General features: G+C 34.5%; 2 protein-coding genes and 1 long non-coding RNA gene across 7 annotated transcripts; 1 reads left to right on the forward strand and 2 right to left on the reverse strand.

Moving 5' to 3' along the window:
* Window positions 1-493: 493 nt before the first annotated feature.
* Window positions 494-1,080, forward strand: LOC125062749. Of its 2 annotated transcripts, none has more exons than XR_007119321.1 (3): window positions 494-693; window positions 799-940; window positions 1,011-1,080. It is a non-coding gene; the product is annotated as an uncharacterized LOC125062749 (long non-coding RNA). The 2 variants fall into 2 exon arrangements; XR_007119320.1 differs by having other exon boundaries at window positions 495-693; window positions 815-940.
* Window positions 1,081-4,185: 3,105 nt separating this feature from the next.
* LOC125062746 (voltage-gated potassium channel subunit beta-2-like) lies at window positions 4,186-20,911 on the reverse strand. 3 transcript variants are annotated; one of them, XM_047668855.1, is made up of 14 exons: window positions 20,818-20,911; window positions 9,261-9,414; window positions 8,404-8,480; window positions 7,936-8,169; window positions 7,706-7,799; window positions 6,848-6,975; window positions 6,697-6,776; window positions 6,482-6,614; window positions 6,275-6,411; window positions 6,106-6,196; window positions 5,914-6,029; window positions 5,525-5,652; window positions 5,308-5,440; window positions 4,186-5,230 (listed from the first exon to the last, which is right to left on the reverse strand). In XM_047668855.1, the coding sequence occupies exons 2-13, from the start codon at window positions 9,401-9,403 to the stop codon at window positions 5,350-5,352; spliced, it is 1,452 nt and encodes a 483-aa protein (XP_047524811.1). In that variant the 5' UTR covers window positions 9,404-9,414; window positions 20,818-20,911; the 3' UTR covers window positions 4,186-5,230; window positions 5,308-5,349. The 3 variants fall into 3 exon arrangements, with proteins under 3 accessions (XP_047524811.1, XP_047524810.1, XP_047524812.1); XM_047668854.1 differs by lacking the exon at window positions 20,818-20,911 and adding an exon at window positions 9,525-9,666; XM_047668856.1 differs by lacking the exons at window positions 9,261-9,414; window positions 20,818-20,911 and adding an exon at window positions 9,525-9,673.
* LOC125062747 (voltage-gated potassium channel subunit beta-2-like) lies at window positions 14,067-20,934 on the reverse strand. Of its 2 annotated transcripts, XM_047668857.1 has the most exons (14): window positions 20,818-20,934; window positions 20,557-20,707; window positions 19,700-19,776; window positions 19,232-19,465; window positions 16,815-16,908; window positions 16,557-16,684; window positions 16,403-16,482; window positions 16,188-16,320; window positions 15,985-16,121; window positions 15,816-15,906; window positions 15,624-15,739; window positions 15,235-15,362; window positions 15,018-15,150; window positions 14,067-14,940 (listed from the first exon to the last, which is right to left on the reverse strand). In XM_047668857.1, the coding sequence occupies exons 2-13, from the start codon at window positions 20,694-20,696 to the stop codon at window positions 15,060-15,062; spliced, it is 1,449 nt and encodes a 482-aa protein (XP_047524813.1). In that variant the 5' UTR covers window positions 20,697-20,707; window positions 20,818-20,934; the 3' UTR covers window positions 14,067-14,940; window positions 15,018-15,059. The 2 variants fall into 2 exon arrangements, with proteins under 2 accessions (XP_047524813.1, XP_047524814.1); XM_047668858.1 differs by lacking the exon at window positions 20,557-20,707 and having other exon boundaries at window positions 20,818-20,933.
* Between the last annotated feature and the right edge of the window lie 480 nt (window positions 20,935-21,414).

Here is a 21,414-nt window from a genome sequence, read left to right on the forward strand (position 1 = left end):
AGTAGAAAATTTAACAATATCTGTATAAAAATAAAGTAGTGTACGAAATATATACCACTGTACCTAACGAAGGATTGAAATAATTCAACTTTAATTATGAAGTAAATTACAGAAATAAATTCTAAACGAATAATAGACGAAATATTATTTTAAAGCTTGAATCACGAAGTCTCTTTAAAATGACTGTTTTAAAAACACATATGCTAACCAACCATTAAAGTATTCTTACTTTTTTGGTACAAGAATGAAATGATTTATTTATATATATTTATTTCTCATATTAGATAAATTACAGTACCTAAAGTAAGATAAACATTAACAAAAAATTAACTTTCATGTTTGTTATAGTAAAAGTGTAACTTATGTAAAATTAAATTTTAAAAGAAAACATTAATAAATGTATTGCTGGTGAATTGCAATTTAACCGATATAATAGTCTGGCTAGTGAAAGAATATAATTGAATTATTTGAAAACTTTCGGATGGCCACACAGAATGTCATTGTCAAATGTCAATTAATTTCTGAATGTGGCTGTTGACAAACAATCGTTTTGGTTTATTTTGTTCTTATTTATTCATTTACGTGTTTAAATATGAGTAAAACTATTAAAAGTGGAGTTCGAGAGATATTGTTCTCCATGATATCAAAATTCCAAGCAAAACAAGAAGAAAATGACTGAAAGAATTTTTTTAGGTTAGAATGATTTATTGTCTTGATACTTCATGCAATTACTCATTTTTATTTCTATTATATATTTTTCCGAATAGTTAACAGGTATAATAACCTTTTTTTTATTAGATAGAATATTTCGCAGGAAATCAGGAGGATGTAGAAGGAGTTGATGCAATAGTGAGAACTACTGGTAAGCTCACTGATTTAGAGCAGTAAGATAGAATAAAATCCCAGAACCAGTACTTTAAAGAAATCGCTTCCATCATTGGTAAATTTTCAATACTATACAAGTAAATTTGCAAAAAAAATTGTGTGGTAATAACCAGGTGTTTTTCCAGGTGTAAGTGTAATATCAACACTCAATAAAAAAAGAAGGGGCAACAAATCAAGGTGTCGGGAGTACACCTGGAAAAAAACGACCTCATAAACCAACAGTGTCTCATTTGGACAATTTTAACATGGATGCTATTCGCAACAAAATTAATGAATTTTATATTGTAAAAAAAGTTCTAACATTGTAAACATTTTTGCTGGAATTAAGAGGAGGAATTTAAGAAAAACAAAAATGAATGTTCTTTGTAATTGAGCACAATGACATATCTGCCTGGAGACATTACTATTTAAGATCAATATCGTTGAAATGTCCAAAAAGAAAGCCAATAATTTATTTAGATGAAACTTATGTCCATAAAAACTACAAGCCCAGAAAATCGTGGCAAGGTCCCTCTACAAGTGGTGGTATTGAAAATATTTCATCTGGAAAAAAGTACATAATTGTACAAACAGGGTCGGAGAAAGGTCCCGTGCTGAATTCATTATTAGTATTTAGCACTAAATCAAAAATGGCTGATTATCACCATGATATGAATACTGCCAACTTCAATAAGTGGTTAGAAGAAATGCTCCTACCCAATTTAAATGAGAGAGTGTAATTGTTATGGACAACGACAGTTACCATTCCGTTATAGTAAATAAAGCCCCTACGACACAGAATTGCAAACATGAGATAAGAGAATGGCTTACTTGAATAATGTTCAATTTGAAGAGTACCATATGAAAGCAGAACTGCTGTGTCTAGTAAAGCGGTATAAACCAGAGTCAATATATGAAGCAGATGAAATTTTAAAGCACAATGGTCATGAGGTATTGAGAATACCTCCATACCATTGTGATCTAAATGCGATTGAGCTGGTATAGAGTCTGGCAAAACGCAGAGTAGCAAATAAAAATATTAAATTGACTACAGTAAGAACAAGTGATTAAAGTGTCATTTGAAAATGTAACAGCAGAAGAGTGGAAGAAAATGACTAATCATGTTGTACATGTGGAAAATAAATATATAGAAAGGGACAGGACTGCAGAGGAACATTAAGAAAGTTTCATAATCAATGTGAGAGACAGTGATAACAGCAATGACTCTGATAAATCTATGCATATTGATTTTGATTATTCTGAATAAAGTTGTGTTTTCAAAAAATATACAGGGTGGCCAAAAAGTCGTAGATCAAACGCAAATAGGAGATAGATATGACTTTTTTTTACTAATTCTTGTTAAAATTCGAAAAATAAAACATTCTGTATCTTTTTCATAATATCCACTAGATTGGTACTGATGAGTTCTTGTGTTAAACATACTATTTATAGTTGTTTATTGAGTGTATTGAAGATAATATTAAGTTATACAATGTAAATTTTTTTGAAATAAAGAATGTTTTATTTTTCGAATTTTAACAAGAATATTAAAAAAAAGTCAATTTTATTATAAAGCACAAAATAAATTATAACTCTGCAGGGGTTGAGCTTAGGGACCTCCCGTAACAATTTTTTGCAGCTAATGACCTCATCTATCCCATATTTGCGTTTGATCCACGACTTTTTGGCCACCCTGTAGTTTTAGTTTTCCATGCAATGCTAGTCAAAAATTCAAAATTCAAAAATCATTTATTCACGTAGGTAACACAATGTACACTTGTGATTCGTCATTAAAGAAATACATATTAATGCTTCTAATTTTACATTTACTGCCAGTTCTCAAATCAGAGAAGAACTGGCAATAAACTCTCCGCCACTCTTTAATCGCCATGTTTTTTTTTACACAACGTTTGTAAGGAGCTGCAACCATTACACCATGTTCCACATGACATCTTAAGTAATTAATAATAATAACATAAATTAAAAACAAAGACTTGTCCCCTATCAGCAGGAGGCATGGTGAAATAGGAGCACGCACTTACATTCTCGTGGGAACAACACGCAAACACATAGTCGAAATAATTAACATCACCGCATACACGAATTCAAGTACGACCAGTCACCATCATTTTAAGTATCAATAGTAGAAGACTAAATACGTATAGTATTTAATTTCATAGAAATACAGTTACTATCAATGTAAAAAATAATGAAATAAAATAAGTATCAAGGAAGTTTAATCCACAAAATTTATCAAACTTTTAGGGATACCATACTATTTTTTTTTAATTTGCCGCGCTTTTTCGTTATCTTCTTTCATTAGCCAGACTCTAGTAATTTATTTTTTATTATAATTCGCTTTTTACTTTCCAAAAAGGCCCCAAAATCTTGTGCGCCCAAGGGCCCCAGCCTCGTTCAGATTTATACTTACCAACTTGCATAGATCTATTAATAATTTAAACATATATTTAGTAATTAGGAGTTATATATAAAATAAAATAAAAACTTTATCTCCACTTATGTGATTCTAAGCCAAAAATATTACTTCTAATAGCGCCCTCTCGTCACATTGTTTAGCAACAACGATTGTGTAAAGCAGCCTGCAGCATCTAGCTTTGACCACTCGACACATGTCATTCTCTAGTAACCTTGTTGAGTAATTACTAACCAAATATAAGGTTCTAAAGTGTTTTTATAATAATACATTTTTGTTTTTACCGCTACGAAGATTTACTAAATTTAATACCTAAATAATAAAAATTACTCTGTAGTATTGATGGTAATTTTAAATTTCTATACAATTGCAATAAGTAATAAAATAAACTAAATACACTTTATTCGCAACGCAAATTCATCGCTTTCGAAGTTAATTTAAAAATGCAAATCAAATTGTCGCAAGCAGGACTATTCTAAAGCTTAAAGACAGTGAAAATATATATGCAGTAGGTATACAATGAAAATCTTTAGAATTGGTTAACACTATATTATATACATACATTTTGATTATTTAATTATACATTTGGCTTATTGAATTATTTAGTTTAGTCAAACAACAGAGGGTATGGTATGGTAAGCGAACTAAAATTAAATCTGTCAATTATCTCTTTCATTTAGCTTGACTATTAAATTTATATTTAGAATCACATTGTTATAACAATAATCGATATGTGAGACAGTGCGCAAAGGTTTATTTGACCTTAATATAGCTAAAATAGACACTTTATTTATTTATTTAATTATAAGTAATCTTACAGCTAACATACATAATATTACAAAACAAACACTTAGACAGTACAGAAAGCCAAAACATATTACATAGATAAACAATATTATATACGAAAAATGAAACAAATAAGCGCATCAATAGACAAAACTATATACAGAAAACTGAAATTTAATATTTAAAACAATAAACAATACTAAATATAACCTAATCAAAATTCGAGTCTTCCCGCCTCTTCAAATATTTTCTCACATGTTCTTTGGTGAGGTGGAAAATATCAATATCCTCATAATTAGTGTCATAGTTAGATAAAACCCGAAACATTGGTGAATTATGCAGGTAATTCGAGTTCGTACGAGGCACATGGAACAATTTTGTGTGTCTTGTCGCATATGGAGAAGGAATTTTAAAAGAAATTAACGACAGCAAGTAGCCCCTACTTGCTGTCGTTAATTTCTTTTAAAATCGATCGATCCGCCCATTAAGAATAGCATGTAAAAAAAGCAGGTCTTGCTGACTTCGCCGACTTTCTAATAAGTCTAAATTAAAATAATTGCAAGAATGTGCATAACTATCGAAGCATATATACCATAATATTTAGTGAAAGTGTTGTCTACAACTTTCAAAAAAATATATATATACAGTGTATGTAGCGCACATACTATATACTAAACTGTTCCGTCAAAATATACTTATACATAATTAGATAGGTTACATAACAGGTAGGATAAAACACTTCTATATAGTGCTACCTCTAACTAATTTGTGGTAAACGATGTCAGTTTTTGTCCTTGAGTGAAAGAATTACAAAATGTATATCTAATTTTACAAAGATTCATGAGCCTCATGTTGTTTCATACTTTATACATCAGCAGGTGATCCCAGATTGAACCTAGACATTTTACGGTCTCGGGAGCTCGCCGAATGCCCTGACGTGGAGCGCTGCAGCGAGCCAGAACGTGACTGGGAGGGTTCCGACTTAGACTTCTTACCCTTGCTGCCTCCCGATGCTGGTTGTTTGCCTTTCAGAGAAGATACAGATACTACTGTATCGGACGTCACGCCATCATGTTCTACGCGCCGTATTACCGCGCCAGCATTGTTCAAAAAGAACTTTGGTTTTGAGTCTTTTAGCAGCGAGTCCTAAGTAAAATAAAGGAAAAGACTGTGTTATACAATTATTTTTCTTTTACTGTTGTAAAATTCAGTTTGAACCTGACCTTAGACTTGGAAGCCGTGTCAGAGCTTCGTTTCCACCAACGTCATTGAATCGCACCCCTGACTACTTCGTCCTTCTCAGGGGTTGAAACGTTGGCTTCCACGTCATCTTCTTTCGGCGTCTCTGTGCCATCACTGACCGTACAAAAGTTTCGTTAAACAGTACCTTAGAATGCAAAGATTCATCATAAAACTTCAGTGCTTAATGAACTAACTTACGCAGCGTCTAGTCTGGCGATCTGTTGGTTTCGCATCGTCAGAGTCGAGACCATCGGGGGTCGCTGTGGTTTGTTTGCCAGAATTTTTTCGATGTCCAAAATCACCGCCGGAGTCAATTGAGGCACGATCTGTGAAATCGAATTTAATGACTCATTAGATACAATAATACATGAACTGTTTATTTGAGAAAATAAAAGTGGAAAGTTCTGCAGTAAAATATCGTTGCTTGATTTTTGTCCGTCGTTGTTCTATTGTTTAATGTGTCTGTATAATATAATATAAAACATATGTATTTAATTGAAACCACAAATTACTTGATTACGTATTTTTACAATTACGATAGAGTCCGATTCCTCTGTAATGTAAAAATCTCCTCCTAAATAAGATACCTGCAGTGCGTGTATATTTTCTTTGAATTGTTCGACACTTGTAGCGCCTAGAAGTAAGCAGTTTATATTTTCATTTTTAAGACACCACGCCACCGACAACTGCCTTATCGAGCAATCTGAAAACACAATGAGACAGGCGTAAATATTAATAACTCGATTTTATAATTATAACGAATCATAAATTATACTCGCTCAAGGCATTGGCTATGTCGGAGAGAGCTTTCAGTTTGTCCTTGAAACTTAGTGACTCTTCGGCTACTGTAGATTCATTGTTTTCGAGTTCCTATAAAAAACACCTTATTTAAGCTTATTTTATTTAAAATATATTATGTAAAGGATGTTTAATGAATGCTTTAGTTACATTGTTAGCAACGAGTTCCTCCTCCCACCAGCTGAATGTGCTGTATTTGCGGTTGAAGCGAGATTTGGCAAATATCTCTGCTACCCCCTCACGGTTCAGACCCATATCAGTACTTAGTGCAGACCACACCATAGTTCCTGTATACAAAGACAATGATTACGATCGATCATAGGAACTTACAATACACTGACCAATTAATATACTGACCCACTCCAATTTTATGATACACTTCTGGCATATACAGTTCGGTCTTTTCACGACAGAACATATGGTACTCTGTCTGCTCGACGATCGGCGTCCAGCAATTGAAAGTTCGACACTTAGAGTACGCGTCCATTATCTATGAAATCCATTTTATTGTATTATTAAAATATATTTAACTACAATATACATTTCGATATAAGGCAAAAAGTACATTTTACCTCGGTTGGAGTCCAGCGCGCTGTGCCCCAATACATCACAAAACCTTCATTTATGAGGCCGTTCATGGTTCGGACCAATTCTGCAGTAAGCAATTTATAACATTGAGATAATAATTAGTATCGATTTAATTATATAGAATGCAAATCCTACCTTCCATCGGACATACGGGATCCGTTTTATGTACAAGAACTAAGTCTATGTACTCTAGCTGGAGCCTCCCCAACGACTCCTTCACGCTTCTTATTATATGTTTTCGAGATTGTCCTCTTTCTTCACACCTATAAATAAAAAACAAGATTTACTTTTATATACGTATCTTTGTGAACATAGCCGTTAAATTATAGAATAAATATATACCAGGGTTACTGGTTATGGTATTTTTGAAGTGAAACTTCTTTAGAATCGTTGTGATTTTAAACCGGATGCAACGGAAAAAGCGACAGTAAAAAGAGACAGACACATAAATTAATAGGATTTGGCGTGGGAGAGAGTGAGATAGGAGGCATTATACAGTGTATAAACTTTAAATTAGTGTGTATTTGATCATTTTCTGAAATAAAAAAAACAGATGTGCAAAAAATTAAATAAGTAAGTCAAGTAAGTAGTTCAATTACAAAATTAGATGAAATTTATCAATTTTATTTATCATTAATTATAGAAACTTTTTGAAGTGAAAACTTCTTACTACCTTAATTTAAAATTTTCTTAATTTAAAGTTTATACACTGTATAATGCTTCCTATCTCATTTTCTCCCACGTTGGACTTGTGAATTTATTTCAAACTTTTATTATATTAGTTTTTATCAAATAAAGACTGATGTTAAAGTTATAAATTAAAATTTAACATTAAAAAATGTTTTTTTAAAGAAAAGACCCTACATTTAGATAGAGAAAAAGTCTAATTTACATATTTTATTTATAAAAACTTTGTATTTGAAGGTTTCACTTCTACCACGTGTGAATTGGACACATGATATTTTTTTTGATTTCTAACTTTTCTTAACTCACTTAGTACTCCAATAGATTTTGGTTGTAATAATAATACTGGATCGTTTAACGTTTCTTTTCTTCAGTATTCTGCCTAATTCTGCTTCACCCTGTGCTAAAATCGTTAAAAGTTATTAGTTTAGTCAATAAAGTGTCAAGTTTAAAAAAACTACCATTATGTTATCCATAATGTCTGATCATTATTAAAATGCATGTGGAATATAATTAGTTATTTTTTTTAAAAGACTTACCGTTATGAGCTTTAGATAAATCAATTAAATTGATTCCACTCTCGAGAGCTGTCATGACGAGGTCTTCAGCGACATCTTCGTTGAGCATAGTCCACAGGCTGAGGCCGATGTTGGGCACTCGCAATCCTGACTTGCCCATGCTTTTGTAATGAAGTCCTGGAGTCACGGATGACGGTATACTTGCGTGGTTCCCCATGTATACTGGCGACTGACGTGCCATATTCTCCCAACTGGCTACAAAAATATTGGATAATCAATTTATTATAAACACTATAAATTTACAGACATTAATAATTTTTTCAACTGTATGTGTTATGTATTGTGGTAAATCCCAAAGCCAAGTGAGCTTTGACAGGAAAGTTCTTCTTAACATATCCTTCCCAAAAACACTGACTGATTTATATACATATATGACAACTGCTAATAATTAAGTGAAAAGGATAGCGAGAGCTTGGAGCTAATATATACCTGGTTGAAATAAGTGCAGAGCAGAGTTTGTGCTAAAGTCGTCCATACAGTCCAGTGACGCGATGGGTGCTCGGCATCTACGTATCACGTTCCAAAATCAAAAGTCTAAATATTTCATTAATATGTTTCTATGTCTATTATTATCTATTATTTTATCTAACGTAATAATCCTTAATTTATTAAAATAAAAAGCTTATTCTAAATTTACACTATTTTAACAACTGCTTACTATTTTCTAAATTGCAAGCACAAAAATAAATTCCATATGATTAAAAATACTCTACTGTGGCTAGTTATTTTATACTTACATGGTATCGATATAAACCAAAATTATACACAAATACAAATTAAATAGAACGGAATATTTGCTACATACAATTTCTCTAACTAAAATTCTATAACTCCATAAAGCATAGAGAGTGAAAAAGAAAATGCGGGAGTCAGGAAGAAAGGTAAGTTTTAAGTAATATTAATGATAACTTACCTCGTTGACGGCTCTGATATGAAAGCTAAGCTAGCTACAACCTGATGGCTGGCTAATGTAAATAGAAAAATGTCAAAGGAACTATGAGAGGGTTCAAATCGGGCCCTTGGCTTTTGTGTTTTCTATGGATTGATATACACGACAATTTGATAATTCGTCTTAAAGCAAGCCATCAGAGCATAGCATATCGTAGCACTCTCGATGGATAGCACTCCAGAGATGCGCCGCGGGGATCATGCGACGTCGACTGTGACAGCGAGTGAAGTGGCGCTGAACTTTACTGTGTCGTGCATTGCTGAGCATGGTTGTGTCTGTCCTTCGATCGTCCGAGGAACAGTTTTGACGACGCTAGGCGCAGAGGCTAGGGCGTTACCGGTATATGCTGAGCATTGGGTTGGAGTCTACGCTGACGCTGTCGGGTAGACCGAGTGGTGTGTGCGGTGTGCGGCGGCTGACTGTGGATTCGCTTCGTGACATGGTGTTTTCTTTGTTCTGCCGCTGCTCCGTTCTCTTCATACCTAACTCGTCTGAAACATACACTCTCACGGTTGAAGGAAAGGACGTAGCGGGTTAAGTCACACGTATAAAAGCAAGCATAGCCTAACTATCTAATATCTATAACTAACGATGATCTAACCAGTGGCTGACTGCCGCGCTCGAATCCGCTCTCGCTTAAACCCTCATCGAATACGTGCACTGCGGTTGGCCGTCTGTGGAGAAAGGGCGACGGCTGCCCCAGTTATGAGTACGCAGGTCCAGCGAGTTGTGCACATGCGCTCTGATTGTGGTTCACCTAATATAAATAAAAAATCTTGTTTCTATTTATATCTAACTAGCTGACCTGGCTTACTTCGTTCCGCCCTACAACCTTATAATATCGTTGTTACTTTAATTTAACTTATTTTAGGATTTCATTAATGTTAAGTATTACATTAATACAACTTTTTTGCAAGTACACAAATGTTTTATTGCTTGCCATTGCAAAAGAAGAATGGCAGTTTTACACATTAGGCATCTTCTCGCTAGCGTCAATATGGCGATACTGCATGTTAAGCACTTTCTGATATCCAACATCTTTTGTTCAGGATCAAAGCATGGTTATGCATCTCCTCATTCGTCTCAAGATCGGAATTTCTTGAACTGACACGAATTCGACGTAAAATGATTCGTAGTTTTGTCAACAGATGGCACCATATGGTTTTTGCATTCGTAAAATTAATTTATTTATTTATTGTTATTCGATAACTTATCCGATAATTTATTGCTTATTCTGCTATTCGGGACGGAAACAAATCCTACAAATCAAAAACCATGGCAATCGGTCCAGCCGTTCTCGAGTTATGTGTTGTAACAAACACGACTTTCTTTTATATATTATATAGACTAGCCGTTTCGCGCCCGCTTTGCTGGACGAATTAAAATAAATTTTATGTTTCATTATTTTTTTTTTTCATATTTTTATTATTCTTCTTTTTAACTTCCCGCTAAGAAAATTGAAATATTTCGAAAATCGAGTTTTTAACAGATGTTGGCGTTTAGAGGTTCTAGGAAGTCCGTATGCATAAATTTTCATAAAAGTAAAACAGCAATAAAAAAATGAAGGGAAGGAAAGAAGAAAGAAGGGAAAAATGAATTGGAATTTAATAAATAAATAGCCATAAACCATCTAGGAAAAATTTCGCATCTAATGGTTGTAGTTTCATGTCGATACGATCAGTGGTTTAAGCGTGAAAGAGCCTCAAACGAACACCATTTTCTTTTTATATATATAGATTACGCAAAAAGTACAACAACTAAAAGTGTATTTGACCTATGTAATACTTATTACATAGGTATAATAAAAAAAAAATGTGCGTGTACTAGTGTACACACGTTAGAAGTGAAACTTCTTTATGACCTTATTTTTCGAAAAATTATCTATAATATGCAACTTTACAGAAATTGGTTAAATAAAGTTAAATTAGATAAAGTTTAACAAAAGGCTTTTAATATCACAGACTTGAATACAAATAATACAATTATTTCATTTTACCTTATTACCACTAAGATTATTACAGAATTTCATAAATTGTAATAGAATTTTGAGTATCATTGTTATCGTTATTATACATATTTGTTATTAATGGTTTAGAATCTCTTTGAATCAACCCTGGTAGGGACAAGAAAAAGACGCGCGTAACGGTCAAATGTGACGCGTAACCGAAACATGTGACGCGTAACCTAAAAATGTGACGCGTAACGAAAAAATGTTACACAATTTTTTTTTCCAACCCCGATAAAGAAGTTTCACTTCAATAAAGTCATTGTTCTTTGACCGTTGGTTACAAATTATATTACATTAGTTATTGTAATATATGTATTTATATGTTAAAAACCTTGGGGTCTTCTTCGACCAAACGTTTTCCTGGGGTCATCACGTAAAGGAGATCAGCCGTAAACTTTACGCCGCTTCTTTTACTCTGAGACGTCTTTCTAATTTCCTTCCTATCCGCACTAAAACTATGTTAGCGCAGTCTCTTCTGCTTCCTATTCTTGATTATGCGGACTCATGCTCCTCTGATTTGAACGAAGAGCTTCTTGACAAGATCGAACGCCTGCAGAATTTCTGCATACGTTTCATATTTGGTCTTAGAAAATATGACCATGTGTCTAAATTCCGCAGGCAGCTGGGGTGGCTACCTATTCGATTCAGACGTCACGCTCATCTTCTTCAACTTCTATACTCAATTCTTTTCAATCCGAAAACCCCTTCTTATCTCAAAAATCACTTCAAATTCTTAGGTCCTTCTAACTATATGTTACGCTCTTCTAATAGATGTTTATTGGAAATTCCATCCCACACTTCATCCTTCTTCGGCAATTCTTTTACGATCTCCGCCATTAAGTTGTGGAATACGCTGCCTGACTCCGTACGATTGGCTACCTCTCTGTCATCTTTTAAAACTCTTCTGTATAATCATTTCTTAACCTTATCTTTGCTGAAGGATTCTGCACTTCTCGCACGCATGTTTCTTTTTTATTTTTTTAAGTTTTTCTCTTAACTAGGGTTGCCTGGAAGAGATCGCTTATTAGCGATAAGGCCGCCCGTTGCATCCCATAGAATTTTTATGTATTGTGTTTCTTTCATTTGCAACGATGGGTAAATAAATAAATAAAAAAATAAATAAATAAATCTATATATATAAAAATGAAACCCGTTTTCCGTTGTCACGACATAACATGAAAACGGCTGGACCGATTTGTCTGATTTTTTTTTGTTGTGTTTGTAATTGTCAGGAGAAGGTTCTTATAAAAGAATAATAGAAAAAAATTGCGCGGAAAATTAGAAAATTTAAGAATACTTAACCACCATACAATTCGAACATTTTGATGTAACCGTATGGCGTTTGACATAACATTGACAGAATGCGTGCTGCAAATATCGTCAAAGAGGATGTAAGAAAAATGAATATCGTTTAAAATAAATGCTTCGATCGGATTTATTATATTGATAATATAATCATTTGCGAGCCAGAAAAACAAACAAAGAATGTTGTATAACATAAAGCATTAGAATAATAAACAATTTGTTTCTGAAATATTTTTTAATTAATTATACCAATTTGAAATCAATATTCATAGTTAAGACAGGACAACGTCTGTCGGGTCCGCTAGTATTGATATAAAAAAGTTAAAGAAAGTTACGTATTAAAAATATTTTTGAAGTTTTACTTCTTTAGGCGCGTTATGAAAAATGTATGAGAGTGAAATTTTACGATGCGCGCGCACCGTGACACAAAATTAACAGAATGAAGTTAGTGGCGCATGTTGGCACGCACGCCGACTTTGTTCACTGTGTATTTATAATATTTATCCACATGCTTTAAGTTTCTACATTTAAAACACGTGTTTTCATTTTGTTTTCATTATACAAGTGCGATTTTAGGCAAAACGCAGAGTAGCAAATAAAAATATTAAATTGACTACAGAGCAAGAACAAGTGATTAAAGAGTCATTTGAAAATGTAACAGCAGAAGAGTGGAAGAAAATGACTGATCATGTTGTACATGTGGAAAATAAATATATAGAAAGGGACAGGACTACAGAGGAACATTAAGAAAGTTTCATAATCAATGTGAGAGACAGTGATAACAGCAATGACTCTGAAGAATCTATGCATATTGATTTTTTCGATTCTGATTTTGATTATTCTGAATAAAGTTGTGTTTTATAGTAAATATAGTTTTAGTTTTAAAAAATAATAAAATAAAATAAGTATCAAGTAAGTTTAACCTACAAAATATATCAAACTTTTAGGGATACCATACTATTTTTTTAGAATTTTCCACGCTTTTTCGTTATCTTCTTTCATTAGCCAGACTCTAGTAATTTATTTTTTATTATAATTCGCTTTTTACTTTCCTAAAAGGCCCCAAATTCTTGTGTGCCCAAGGGCCCTGGCCTCGTTCAGATTTATACTTACCAACTTGCAACTGAGTACCAAGTAACTAAGAATTGGGGAATGTGATATACGGACGGAGGGATAGACAGATAAGACGAAACTCTTAAAGCTTCCATATTTGGTTCTGGAACTTTTGCTAGTACATTAAAAAAAAAAAAATATTTTAGAGAAAATGTACCTACTTGCAATTTATATAAAATGTTAAAACTTTTAGATCTATTCATAATTTAAACATATATTTAGTAATTAGGAGTTATATATAAAATAAAATAAAAACTTTATCTCCACTTATGTGATTCTAAGCCAAAAATATTACTTCTAATAGCGCCCTCTCGTCACATTGTTTAGCAACAACGATTGTGTAAAGCAGCCTGCAGCATCTAGCTTTGACCACTCGACACATGTCATTCTCTAGTAACCTTGTTGAGTAATTACTAACCAAATATAAGGTTCTAAAGTGTTTTTATAATAATACATTTTTGTTTTTACCGCTACGAAGATTTACTAAATTTAATACCTAAATAATAAAAATTACTCTGTAGTATTGATGGTAATTTTAAATTTCTATACAATTGCAATAAGTAATAAAATAAACTAAATACACTTTATTCGCAACGCAAATTCATCGCTTTCGAAGTTAATTTAAAAATGCAAATCAAATTGTCGCAAGCAGGACTATTCTAAAGCTTAAAGACAGTGAAAATATATATGCAGTAGGTATACAATGAAAATCTTTAGAATTGGTTAACACTATATTATATACATACATTTTGATTATTTAATTATACATTTGGCTTATTGAATTATTTAGTTTAGTCAAACAACAGAGGGTATGGTATGGTAAGCGAACTAAAATTAAATCTGTCAATTATCTCTTTCATTTAGCTTGACTATTAAATTTATATTTAGAATCACATTGTTATAACAATAATCGATATGTGAGACAGTGCGCAAAGGTTTATTTGACATTAATATAGCTTAAATTAACACTTTACACCATAATATTTAGTGAACGTGTTGTCTAGAACTTTCTAAAAAAAATATATACACAGTGCGCTACATACACATACTATATTCTATGCTAAAATAATATGCATCACTTCCGTCAAAATATACTTAAACATAATTAGGTAGGTTACGTAACAGGTAGGATAAAAGATAAAACACTAATATGTTAAATATACTATAGTCATATTAATATTGACTTCTATATAGTGCTACCTCTAACTAATTTGTGGTAAACGATGTCAGTTTTTGTCCTTGAGTGAAAGAATTACAAAATGTATATCTAATTTTACAAAGATTCATGAGCCTCATGTTGTTTCATACTTTATACATCAGCAGGTGATCCCAGATTGAATCTAGACATTTTACGGTCTCGGGAGCTCGCCGAATGCCCTGACGTGGAGCGCTGCAGCGAGCCAGAACGTGACTGGGAGGGTTCCGACTTAGACTTCTTACCCTTGCTGCCTCCCGATGCTGGTTGTTTGCCTTTCAGAGAAGATACAGATACTACTGTATCGGACGTCACGCCATCATGTTCTACGCGCCGTATTACCGCGCCAGCATTGTTCAAAAAGAACTTTGGTTTTGAGTCTTTTAGCAGCGAGTCCTAAGTAAAATAAAGGAAAAGACTGTGTTATACAATTATTTTTCTTTTACTGTTGTAAAATTCAGTTTGAACCTGACCTTAGACTTGGAAGCCGTGTCAGAGCTTCGTTTCCACCAACGTCATTGAATCGCACCCCTGACTACTTCGTCCTTCTCAGGGGTTGAAACGTTGGCTTCCACGTCATCTTCTTTCGGCGTCTCTGTGCCATCACTGACCGTACAAAAGTTTCGTTAAACAGTACATTAGAATGCAAAGATTCATCATAAAACTTCAGTGCTTAATGAACTAACTTACGCAGCGTCTAGTCTGGCGATCTGTTGGTTTCGCATCGTCAGAGTCGAGACCATCGGGGGTCGCTGTGGTTTGTTTGCCAGAATTTTTTCGATGTCCAAAATCACCGCCGGAGTCAATTGAGGCACGATCTGTGAAATCGAATTTAATGACTCATTAGATACAATAATACATGAACTGTTTATTTGAGAAAATAAAAGTGGAAAGTTCTGCAGTAAAATATCGTTGCTTGATTTTTGTCCGTCGTTGTTCTATTGTTTAATGTGTCTGTATAATATAATATAAAACATATGTATTTAATTGAAACCACAAATTACTTGATTACGTATTTTTACGATTACAATAGAGTCCGATTCCTCTGTAATGTAAAAATCTCCTCCTAAATAAGATACCTGCAGTGCGTGTATATTTTCTTTGAATTGTTCGACACTTGTAGCGCCTAGAAGTAAGCAGTTTATATTTTCATTTTTAAGACACCACGCCACCGACAACTGCCTTATCGAGCAATCTGAAAACACAATGAGACAGGCGTAAATATTAATAACTCGATTTTATAATTATAACGAATCATAAATTATACTCGCTCAAGGCATTGGCTATGTCGGAGAGAGCTTTCAGTTTGTCCTTGAAACTTAGTGACTCTTCGGCTACTGTAGATTCATTGTTTTCGAGTTCCTATAAAAAACACCTTATTTAAGCTTATTTTATTTAAAATATATTATGTAAAGGATGTTTAATGAATGCTTTAGTTACATTGTTAGCAACGAGTTCCTCCTCCCACCAGCTGAATGTGCTGTATTTGCGGTTGAAGCGAGATTTGGCAAATATCTCTGCTACCCCCTCACGGTTCAGACCCATATCAGTACTTAGTGCAGACCACACCATAGTTCCTGTATACAAAGACAATGATTACGATCGATCATGGGAACTTACAATACTCAAATTAATATACTGACCCACTCCAATTTTATGATACACTTCTGGCATATACAGTTCGGTCTTTTCACGACAGAACATATGGTACTCTGTCTGCTCGACGATCGGCGTACAGCAATTGAAAGTTCGACACTTAGAGTACGCGTCCATTATCTATGAAATCCATTTTATTGTATTATTAAAATATATTTAACTACAATATACATTTCGATATAAGGCAAAAAGTACATTTTACCTCGGTTGGAGTCCAGCGCGCTGTGCCCCAATACATCACAAAACCTTCATTTATGAGGCCGTTCATGGTTCGGACCAATTCTGCAGTAAGCAATTTATAACATTGAGATAATAATTAGTATCGATTTAATTATATAGAATGCAGGGTATCCTACCTTCCATCGGACATACGGGATCCGTTTTATGTACAAGAACTAAGTCTATGTACTCTAGCTGGAGCCTCTCCAATGACTCCTTCACGCTTTCTATTATATGTTTTCGAGATTGTCCTCTTTCTTCACACCTATAAATAAAAAACAAGATTTACTTTTATATACGTATCTTTGTGAACATAGCCGTTAAATTATAGAATAAATATATACCAGGGTTACTGGTTATGGTATTTTTTTTATTTCTAACTTTTCTTAACTCACTTAGTACTCCAATAGATTTTGGTTGCAATAATAATACTGGATCTTTTAACGTTTCTTTTCTTCAGTATTCTGCCCAATTCTGCTTCACCCTGTGCTAAAATCGTTAAAAGTTATTAGTTTAGTCAATAAAGTGTCAAGTTTAAAAAAACTACCATTATGTTATCCATAATGTCTGATCATTATTAAAATGCATGTGGAATATAATTAGTTATTTTTTGAAGTGAAACTTCTTTATCGGGGTTAGAAAAAAATTTAGTGTAACATTTTTTCGTTACGCGTCACATTTTTCGGTTACGCGTCACATGTTTCGGTTACGCGTCACATTTGACCGTTACGTGCGTCTTTTTCTTGTCCCTATTCAAAGAGATTCTAAACCATTAGACCTACAACGCACTAGCGGCTGGCCGCAATGCGGTGTGCCGCTGCGATATTACATGAAACCGCACGATAACAACGCACTGACTTGCGGTCAACCGTCAACCGCTCCGGTTGATCTGGAGCTGCGGCGAGCCGCACCGGTTCAATGATGCGGCGCGCCGCGTCCCCTCCACGCACTCGGCGCGGTTAGCCGTCCTACCTACGTCATCACATATAATTATTTAACAAATGTAAACAAAATATTGTAAACCTATTTTAAAAGAGTAAAAAATAAAAAAATAAAATATGTTTATTATGGAACATAAGATACATGTATCACTTATTCCACGTCATTAAATTTGAATTTGTAATAATAGGTTGGGGAAAAAGTTTCTTCGCATTTTTTAAGAAAATTCAAAACATTTTTTTAAATAGTTTATTTACATTTAACTAAAGTATGTAGGTACCATTTTGTTCGATATTTTTTTGCCATCATTTAGGTAGGGATATGATCCCATTGCTACAGAAATTTTGGGGCTTCTGATCAAAATACCGCGACAATTGGTTTTGGCAGTCCTCTCGTGATGTTACCCTGACACTGCCTAAAGAATTCTGAAGAGACTGAAACAGGTGGAAATCTGAAGGTGCAAGGTCAGGACTATACGTTGAATGCATTATCACCTCCTAGCCAAGCTCTCTTAGTTTTTGCTGAGAGGCTAAAGATATGTGAAGTCTAGCGTTATCATGATGAAAAACCACACCCCTTCTGGTGATTAATTACGGCCGCTTTCTCTCAACTTTTTGCTTTAATCTCATCAGTAGTTCGCAGTAGAGTTCAAAATCGATGGTCGTGTCTGGTGGTAACAGCTCATAATGAATAATGCCCTTCCAATCCCACCACACACACAGCATCACCTTGTTGCGAGTTATCCCGGGTTTCGCCACAGTCTGGGAAGCCTGACCGACCTTTGACCACGACCTTTTTCGCACGTTCTTGTCATACGTGATCCACTTTTCATCATCAGTTGTCAGCTTCTTCAAAAATGGTTCGGTTCCATTAAGTCGTAATAAAGAATCAAAAATGAGTACACGGTTCATTAGGTTTCTTACAGTGAGCTCGTGAGGTACCCAAATATTGAGCTTTTTTGTGTACCCAGTTTTTTTCAAATGCGCCAAAACTTTTTTGTGGTCAATTCCCTGTTCTTCAGCTACGTCTTAACTACTGATATGCCGATCTTGCTCCACTTTTTCAAAAATGGCATCCATTTTATCCGTCACAGGGCGACCAGAGCGACTTGGATCTTTGACATCAAAATTTCTGGATTGAATACGCTTAAACTAAATTTGTGCTACTGTCACAGACACAGTGCTAGGGCCATATTAACATCACAAATTTCTTTCGCGGCTTGTGTTGCATTTTGACCTTTTTTGGAGTAAAATTATAAATGTATCGAATTTCTTCATTCGATTCACTCTTCTTGACGGTACGAAAAATAAATAAAAAACAAACATTATCCTAATTTGATTTTGGAATTATTTTCTTTAATATCTCAACATTCCTTGATAACAAAACCAGCCAGATCCATATAGTATAGCCAAAGAGATTTTATTACAAGTTCATACATACTGTAATGCGAAAAGACTTTTTCCCCAACCCAATATTTCAAGAACGACAAGCACTGACGAGTGACGATTGCGGCAGACCGCAATAGGACCGCAATAGGGACGGTTAGCCGGAATACGGCATGCTGCTACGGCAGACCGTATATACTGCGGCCTGCCGCAGCGGCACACCGCATCACGGCCAGCCGCTAGTGCGTTGTAGGCCTTAATAACAAAAATGTATAATAACGGTAACAATGATACTAAAAATTCTATTACAATTTATGAAATTCTGTAATAATCTTAGTGGTAATAAGGTAAAATGAAATAATTGTATTATTTGTATTCAATTTCTGTAAAGTTGCATATAGATGATTTTTCGAAAAATAAGGTCATAAAGAAGTTTCACTTCTTACGTGTGTACACTAGTACACGCACATTTTTTTTAAAAGACTTACCGTTATGAGCTTTAGATAAATCAATTAAATTGATTCCACTCTCGAGAGCTGTCATGACGAGGTCTTCAGCGACATCTTCGTTGAGCATAGTCCACAGGCTGAGGCCGATGTTGGGCACTCGCAATCCTGACTTGCCCATGCTTTTGTAATGAAGTCCTGGAGTCACGGATGACGGTATACTTGCGTGGTTCCCCATGTATACTGGCGACTGACGTGCCATATTCTCCCAACTGGCTACAAAAATATTGGATAATCAATTTATTATAAACACTATAAATTTACAGACATTAATAATTTTTTCAACTGTATGTGTTATGTATTGTGGTAAATCCCAAAGCCAAGTGAGCTTTGACAGGAAAGTTCTTCTTAACATATCCTTCCCAAAAACACTGACTGATTTATATACATATATGACAACTGCTAATAATTAAGTGAAAAGGATAGCGAGAGCTTGGAGCTAATATATACCTGGTTGAAATAAGTGCAGAGCAGAGTTTGTGCTAAAGTCGTCCATACAGTCCAGTGACGCGATGGGTGCTCGGCATCTACGTATCACGTTCCAAAATCAAAAGTCTAAATATTTCATTAATATGTTTCTATGTCTATTATTATCTATTATTTTATCTAACGTAATAATCCTTAATTTATTAAAATAAAAAGCTTATTCTAAATTTACACTATTTTAACAACTGCTTACTATTTTCTAAATTGCAAGCACAAAAATAAATTCCATATGATTAAAAATACTCTACTGTGGCTAGTTATTTTATACTTACACGGTATCGATATAAACCAAAATTATACACAAATACAAATTAAATAGAACGGAATCTTTGCTACGTACAATTTCTCTAACTAAAATTCTATAACTCCATAAAGCATAGAGAGTGAAAAAGAAAATGCGGGAGTCAGGAAGAAAGGTAAGTTTTAAGTAATATTAATGATAACTTACCTCGTCGACGGCACTGATATGAAAGCTAAGCTAGCTACAACCTGATGGCTGGCTAATGTAAATAGAAAAATGTCAAAGGAACTATGAGAGGGTTCAAATCGGACCCTTGGCTTTTGTGTTTTCTATGGATTGATATTCACGACAATTTGATAATTCGTCTTAAAGCAAGCCATCAGAGCATAGCATATCGTAGCACTCTCGATGGATAGCACTCCAGAGATGCGCCGCGGGGATCATGCGACGTCGACTGTGACAGCGAGTGAAGTGGCGCTGAACTTTACTGTGTCGTGCATTGCTGAGCATGGTTGTGCCTGTCCTTCGATCGTCCGAGGAACAGTTTTGACGACGCTAGGCGCAGAGGCTAGGGCGTTACCGGTATATGCTGAGCATTGGGTTGGAGTCTACGCTGACGCTGTCGGGTAGACCGAGTGGTGTGTGCGGTGTGCGGCGGCTGACCGTGGATTCGCTTCGTGACATGGTGTTTCCTTTGTTCTGCCGCTCGTCTCTCTTCATACCTAACTCGTCTGAAACATACACTCTCACGGTTGAAGGATAGGACGTAGCGGGTTAAGTCACACGTATAAAAGCAAGCATAGCCTAACTATCTAATATCTATAACTAACGACGATCTAACCACTGGCTGACTGTTGCTCTCGAATCCGCTCTCGCTTAAACCCTCATCGAATACGTGCACTGCGGTTGGCCGTCTGTGGAGAAAGGGCGACGGCTGCCCCAGTTATGAGTACGCAGGTCCAGCGAGTTGTGCACATGCGCTCTGATTGTGGTTCACCTAATATAAATAAAAAATCTTGTTTCTATTTATATCTAATTACGCAAAAAGTACAACCTAAACGTGTTTTTGACGATAAACAACGCATAGTTGCGTTTTGCTAAATAACAACAAACAGGTGGTATTATTACATTGGTATAAAAAAATAAAGCCATTGTTCTTTGACCTTTGTTTACAAATTATATTACATTAGTTATATATTGATATAAAAACGTAAAAGAAAGTTACGTAGGTATAATAACATTATTTTTGTATAGGATGGAGTTAAAGAAAATAAAAATATTTACCACAATAATAAATCCTAAAATGTCGCGGCAGTCTTCTAAACACGTTTATTCGTAGTGAATACTGGAAATCACGTATGGGTTATTTTTACGAAAAGCGAAACATTGCGTATTGGCTCAGTTCCAAATTATTATCTACTAAATCTCATGATGGAGA

This window comes from Pieris napi, chromosome Z (assembly GCF_905475465.1).
Source record: "Pieris napi chromosome Z, ilPieNapi1.2, whole genome shotgun sequence".
NCBI classification, from domain to species: Eukaryota; Metazoa; Arthropoda; class Insecta; order Lepidoptera; family Pieridae; genus Pieris; species Pieris napi.

Excerpts from the sequence above, each read along its gene's own strand:
- LOC125062746 (XM_047668855.1), bottom strand. The coding sequence starts at position 9,403 with ATGAAGAGAACGGAGCAGCGGCAGAACAAAGAAAACACCATGTCACGA. Across the intron at positions 6,615-6,696 it reads CGCGCTGGACTCCAACCGAG|ATAATGGACGCGTACTCTAA; the intron begins GTAAAATGTACT and ends TGGATTTCATAG. Across the intron at positions 5,653-5,913 it reads AAAATATACACGCACTGCAG|ATCGTGCCTCAATTGACTCC; the intron begins GTATCTTATTTA and ends TCGATTTCACAG.
- LOC125062747 (XM_047668857.1), bottom strand. The coding sequence starts at position 20,696 with ATGAAGAGAGACGAGCGGCAGAACAAAGGAAACACCATGTCACGAAGC. Across the intron at positions 16,685-16,814 it reads AAAATCTATTGGAGTACTAA|GTGTGAAGAAAGAGGACAAT; the intron begins GTGAGTTAAGAA and ends TTTTATTTATAG. Across the intron at positions 15,740-15,815 it reads CGACATAGCCAATGCCTTGA|ATTGCTCGATAAGGCAGTTG; the intron begins GCGAGTATAATT and ends TTGTGTTTTCAG.